Here is a 6,944-nt window from a genome sequence, read left to right on the forward strand (position 1 = left end):
AGTTAAACTTAGATTGGGAACGAAACTTAACATTCTTGCTCCAAGTTCAACCGATGTGATCTACCTAAGTTAAACCATATTACAGAAGTTATCAAATATCTATTTCTAAGATCGGCTTCCAGGTTAAACATGGCGAGGCACTAGGCCTTCTTGGGTATGAGATCATCCACCACTTCCTAGACAAAACCTCACAGAGAAATTGGATATTTAACTTCTTACAGTAAACTAAGTTTAAATATAGAGATCTCAATAGAAACACATTATCGAAACATGAAATCAAAAAATAAAATCGATAACAAAAATGATAACTTAAAACCAATAACCTCTTGTGTTTGGTTTTACAAGATCTATACAAAAGGATGAACTGGTCATGATGCGAAAACTAATAACTAGTTATACCTTTCGTAGCTTATAGACCTCTTGATCTTTTATTGTATTTCTCTCCTTCTCTTGAACGTCGTGTGAGCAACGATCTTCCAAGAGGTAGTCCACCCAAGCTTCTTCCAAAGCTTCCAAGATCCGGCCACCAACTATCCTCCAAGGGATGCTAGACAAGAGAGCTTCCTTCTCTTCTTCTTCTACTTCAAGCAACCGGCCACCAAGAGATCACCACCAATTGATGCTGTCAGCCTCCAAGAGAGAAAACAAAAGGAGAGAAGAGAAAGAGCAAGGGTCGGCCACCAAGGAAGAATAGAGAGGAATAGAAGATGTGTTATTGGGTGAGGCACTCGCTTCTTCTCTTTTATATTCCTTGGTCTTGGCAAAAAAGGAAAGTTTTATAACAAAAAATAAAACTTCCTTTCTTATCATAGCATGACCGACCACAAGCTTGTTCTCTAAGGAAGGAAAGATTTTAAACAAAAATTAAAATCTCTCTTTTAAAATTCCTTTTGTGGATAGTTATAAAAGGAATGTTTTATAAATTAAAATCTCTCTCTTTTAAATCTTAAAATAAAACATGGTTACAAAAAGGAAAGTTTTATAACAAAAATTAAAATCTTTCTTTCAAATTATAGATAACTACAAATAAAGAAATATTTCAAATCTCTCTTTTATTCCTTTGTAGAAAGCTATAAAAGGAAAGATTTTAAAATTTAAATTTAACTCTCTTTTAAAACCAACATAAAAGGAAAGTTTTTACCAAAATAAAAACTCCCTTTTATTTCCTTTTATGACAAATCTAAAAAAGGAAAGTTTTATATTAAAATCATCCTTTTAAATCCTTTTTATGGATCTCTATAAAAGGAAAGATTTTACAAAAAAATAAAACTTCTTTCTTCTTGTGTGTGGTCACCCCCTTGCTTGGGTACCAAGCAAGGCTTGGCTGGCCCTAGCTTGGGCTCCAAGCTTAGCTTGGTCGGCCCCTTGCTTGGTCTCCAAGTAAGGCTTGGCCGGCCCTTGCCTGAGCCTTAAGAAGCTAGGCTTTGGGTGGATATAAGGCTTTATATAAGAGGCTACAATAGGGACCTAGAGGAGGAATTGATTTTGGTCTCCCGATGAGCTTGAGCTTCCCGTGTTCGCCCCGAACACCCAACTCAAGTTCATCAATAATAACTCATACCACTAAAGAGTTATTATTGCACTACCGTACCAATCCCATATTACAATATGGACTCCTTCTTATTATGAGTATGTTAGTCTCCCTATGTTTAAGATATTGAATGCCCACTAATTAAATGAGTTACTGACAATTCACTTAATTAATATCTAGCTCCAAGAGTAGTACCACTCAACTTTATCATCATGTCGGACTAAGTCCACCTACAGGGTTTACATGACAATCCTTATAAGCTCCTCAAGGGGACATCATCAACCTAGATTACTTGGACACACTACAATAAAAACCCTCATAGACATCGATTTTCCACCGGTGTCTATTACATTTTCGACCGATGTCTATGAACGCGATGTAAAAGGTCTGTCATTTTAGACATCGGGTTAAAACCGGTGTAGTATCACTTAACGACACCGGTGTTCGAATCGGTTATTAACCGGTGTAATATCACTTAACAACATCGTTTCATCAACGGTGTAAAACCGATGTAATATTATATGTTAATAATACCAGTTTTGGCAGCGGTATATGACCGATGTAATATTAGTTAATGACACTGATTTTGCAGTAGTGGAAAACCGATGTAATATTAGTATTTTTTAACAACAGAAATTTGATTTTTGAAACAGTGAAAAATCGACAGTAACCAAAAAAATACACAAATATTCACAAATTACATAAATATTCTTCTTACAATAGTATCCATAAAATACACAAACATTCTTTTTACATCAAAAGCTAATAGATATCAGAATCAAGGTAGAACATTCTTTTAACAACACATCAAGGTAGAACATTCTTTTAACAACACATCAAGGTAGAACATTCTTTTAACAACACATCAAGGTAGAACATCGCGAGTCAAAAATCAAGCTGGGGTTATATTAAATTATGAGAATCAGAATCTGTTCAACTTGCTATACTGTTCCATTCTTCTTGCGCCTTTCATTTCCCTAATCTCACCGCTTTTCACCTTCAAATGCCTAGTTTTCTAAGTTAAAACATCCACTATTCTAATCTGTCAAACAAAAGTATCATTTGGTCTACTTAACTACAGCAAAGAACAAAAACAGAAGAATTATACATGCTGCAGAAGTCCTAGAATATCACCATCAGAAAGAAAATGACATGGGACAATATACGCAATTTACATTCCATGCAAATGCATGCATCATCCAAAGTTTTCAAAAATCAAATACCTTTCCTACTCAAATGTAATCTAGCATGCATTCAGCCCACTCGAACCGCACTTCATCAATTTCAACTCTGGAGTACTTGAGATTTGTAAACTGTAAAAACACATAAATAATATATTAGTAAACCAAGACCAAAAATCATAGTTGAAAAAGTAGTAAGAGCACCAGGTAACAAGATGACTAATTTGAATGCTTAAAAAGAGACACATTCATCATTTATCTCAACCACATCATATAGTGATATATCTATCATTCCTGGGAACTATTTATCACTAAGAGTACATGGAAATTTAATTCATTAGTAGTTGACCCAAATGACATAACTGTTTATCACTAAGAGTACATGAAAAGTAAATAAATTCCTCAGCAGCAATAAAGATGAGTAACATCAATTCATTTATATGATTTCCAATGATACAATAACATCAAAACAAGTTTTTATTTCAAGGGGAAAATAGCTAAAATGCTAACTAGTCAACATAAATTTCAACCATATATAGATGCAACCATATATATAAGTAAATAAATAAAAGAAAAGAAAAAAATGCATCACATAAGAAAGTATCATGTTACTTACATTGATGGATTCCCATATCATGTTAATTCCAATATCGCAGTCGTATTTTCCCATGTTATATCATAGGAACATTCGTGCAAATGTCTTCTTCGGAATATATCAAACCAGCTGCACTTCATTAGTACTTAAATATTTTTTTTATTTACTCAAGAATTTAGTTTACTACATCATATATCCAGTATTAAGGGAAATTAAGAGTAGAACATTTTTCTATAGAGAGAACACAACGCGGGCTCTATATGCTCCTACTACATCTTATTCGAAATGTTAAGTTGCTCCAAGGTTCTTGTAGTGCTCCAAACATGGACTCTTAGCAAACTCTTCAATCACCTGATAATTGAAAAGAATCAAACAATTTGTTACCTTCGGTTAGTGATCATGTTGATAGTTTTCCAAGTAGCACAAGTAAACAAGGCATGCTTACTTCAATGCTTGCAATACGGATCTTCAGTGGTTCACAAGGTATCAGAAAGTTGAATTTGCAGTTACAAATGAAGTAAAAGAATCATATTCAGCTGTCAAAAGATAACTAGGTCCATGCTCTTAGAGAGAACCATACAAAACAAAATGAAAGGTTTCAAACATAAAAAAATTTTAAAAAAATGTTAGTCATGCCAAGACTGAGATCACTCATCTATCTATCATTTCAACCTAATAAATTAGTTACTTTGGTTTTGCAAAGTCTCCCAATTGTGTAGGAAAATCAATTTCAGAGAAGAAGAATCAATTTCTGAAGTTCAGAGAAGAAGAATAATAATGAGGAAAATCAATTTCTATATTTACAACACTATTTTGATGTTAAATGTTGTTAACATGTTTGTTTAGCGTTGTTGTCTCCTTGTTTAGGAGCATTCTTTATAGCCCGCATGAATTTTTAAACAAAAATCATGTCTAGTACTATTTTTCATTTTTCTTATTAATGGAATTGAACCTAAATCCATCGCTAAGAATTAATTTGTCTCTGGAGCACAAAAAATTATGAATTTTCATAACCTCAATCAAAGCATTAGTTTGCTTTTTGTTCTAGCATCTAAAGCAAAAGAAAGTACATAAAGGATAGAGGATAAGGAATAACCATGACAAGAAACCTGGAAAATATATAATAACAGTAGTCCTTCAAAGACAATGAAAATCAAGTAACTAACTTAAATCTGAAGGTGATGCGTAAGTTCGAAAATCTTAATAAAATACTTTGAGTGAGGCCATATTGATAATAGGTAGTCGAAGATTGTAAACCTCAAATTTCATTCCCATGCTCTGATGAATCAAGGTATAGCAAGATTTTAAGATTTACGAACTACTAAACAAAAATATCATGAGGAAGAATCTATAGAAGTACCTGGACAACATGGGAAAATTCATTAAGGAATACATTTTGTGTGGCTAGGGACAGATGACTGCAAGCCAAAACCTCCAGCATATGCTTGATAGCCAAATCAAGAACTCCAATAAAAGAATACCACGTAAGTAAATGGAAGGAGATAAGGTCAAAAGCATCAAAGATAAATGCACAAATATACAAACAAAGCATAGAAAACCTTCCAACATTGTAGTGAACATGATCAGATATATATCTCCAACCATTTTCTCTGTAAACAAAGAGTGCATTCTTGTAAGCTCGAATCACATCTTGTCTCTACATTTTACAGAATGAATGTTTTACAATTAGCACATAAAACTTTGAACATGCTTTAAATATCTGAGACACAAGTTTCAATATGAAGATGAATTTAACATGCAATCGAGTACTTGATTAGAAATGTAATAACGGTTTCCAGACAAAATAAGATGAAAACCATACTTGCGTAACATTGGTGGGATGGAAAGCAAATAGCAGTAGGATGCTTGTTCAAGCATCACAGCTGCATGCAGAGAAGACTCCTGATGAAATATGTACATTAGCTGCACGCTTAGACACTTAGGTTTAGTCATTTTATTTACACGCTTAGCATTACCTCATTAGAAATGTGAAAAAAAATATATTTGCGGCATCCTTGAACTGCCCCGTGGCCTTGAGCATTTCTGCCCACCATAGACCACACCTTAAGGCATTTCTTTGACTAGATGACCCAATTTTCTGAATAAAAAATTAAAAACATCAGAGATCTAGCAAATAAATAAGAAAAACAATCAGGTTGTATAATTTTACTGAAAAACATTCACAAGAAGATATGAAGTGCAACAAATGTGTAAAGATCTATACACAACACAAACATGTAACAAAAAAACCTAGTTTAGATTATTCTACAGTACAGTATAGCATAAACATGATATTAATCTTTTTGTATAGAGTACAGTGATGAGGATAGAAATTTGATACTCAAAATACTATTTTTCATTTTATTTATTGATGGAATTGAACCCAAATCCATCGCTAAGAATTGACGTCAGATTTACCTTGTTCGCCAACATGCTTGAATTCTTCAACCTGTTTGAAATTAAGCCATGTCTTCACCCACACTTTGGGCTCGTACAGCTTCTTCTCCCCTCCCTCAACTTCCTCCACCGTCAAGTGATGCAGAGTTCCAGTGACAACTTGCTCCCTCGCCTTCACAACACGCGCAAACTCCAGAAGCGCATTCTACACATCGACAGATCGAAAAACATTGGTCCGGAGAAAAAGCCCCAATTTTGGGAGAGAAAAAAAACTGTAATTAGGAGGAGCACAAGACCTGTTTCTTGTTGTGCTCATCGACGGCAAAGCGAGCGAGCTCCTGGATCTCGGTGTTGTTCTCTCTTCCTTCGGATTCCCTCATGTTGCCGACCAACTGTGCCATGGTGGTCGTGGGCATCCTCTCGCTGTTTAGATCTCGTCGGCCCCTACCTTAGCCGGGAAGAGCGAAGAGAGGAAGGAGGAGGAGGAAGAGAGGATCGGACGAGGAGGCCAGAAACGATTTCTACGATTTTGCCTGGGACCAGGTGGTCCTAGATCCTCAGAGGAAGAGGCGTCTATCCAGGAAGGGGAAGAAGGAAGGGGTGTCGATCCAGGAAGGGGAAGAGGGAGATGAGGCTGAGAGAGATGGTCAGAGGTTTAGGTTTAGGTTTAGGCTGAGAGAAGGGGTGCGATATTGGTTTAGGTTTGGAGGGAACTTTGTGAAGTGTTGTAAATTTTGGCTGGTGGAAAAATTAAATTATTTTTTTTGGTTCATTAACACTGGGTTTTAAAAATCGCTGTTAAAACCGTTGTCTATTAACAAAAAAAAGGCGCTCACAGACATCGGCTAAAAAACCGATGTCTATGAGCGAAAATCTGCGCTCATAGACACCGATTTTTGGAAAAACCGGTGTAAAATACTCAAAGACATCGGTTTTTGCTTAAAACCGTTGTTGTTCCACCGATGTCTATGAGGATTTTTCTTGTAGTGACATAGTTCCATTTTATAATCAACAACACACCATATAAATAATATCATTTCCCAACTTATCGGACCTATTGATTTAACGAGCTAAATCGCACCCTTTGATAAATTAAAGAAATAAATATTAAATATACGTGCTTATTATTATATCATGATTAAGAGTACACACTTCCATAATAACAGAGGTTTTGTTCCTTTATATAGTCAGTATAAAAAGAAACTACCTCAAATGGTCCTGCTCAATACACTCATAGTGT

The 6,944-nt window shown here is 35.1% G+C and overlaps 1 protein-coding gene across 1 annotated transcript; it reads right to left on the reverse strand.

Moving 5' to 3' along the window:
* Nucleotides 1-5,305: 5,305 nt before the first annotated feature.
* On the reverse strand, nt 5,306-6,120 carry LOC122054955 (cysteine proteinase inhibitor-like). The gene is made up of 3 exons (XM_042616365.1): nt 6,001-6,120; nt 5,726-5,909; nt 5,306-5,405 (listed from the first exon to the last, which is right to left on the reverse strand). Exons 1-3 carry the CDS (start codon nt 6,118-6,120, stop codon nt 5,389-5,391), a joined length of 321 nt encoding a protein of 106 aa, XP_042472299.1. The 3' UTR covers nt 5,306-5,388.
* Between the last annotated feature and the right edge of the window lie 824 nt (nt 6,121-6,944).

Source organism: Zingiber officinale, chromosome 3B (genome assembly GCF_018446385.1).
Source record: "Zingiber officinale cultivar Zhangliang chromosome 3B, Zo_v1.1, whole genome shotgun sequence".
Taxonomy (NCBI): Eukaryota; Viridiplantae; Streptophyta; class Magnoliopsida; order Zingiberales; family Zingiberaceae; genus Zingiber; species Zingiber officinale.

Bases quoted from the DNA above. Each gene is read 5' to 3' on its own strand.
- LOC122054955 (XM_042616365.1), bottom strand. From the start codon at position 6,120: ATGCCCACGACCACCATGGCACAGTTGGTCGGCAACATGAGGGAATCC. The intron at 5,910-6,000 runs GTCTTGTGCTCC...GTCGATGTGTAG, and splicing joins ATGAGCACAACAAGAAACAG to AATGCGCTTCTGGAGTTTGC.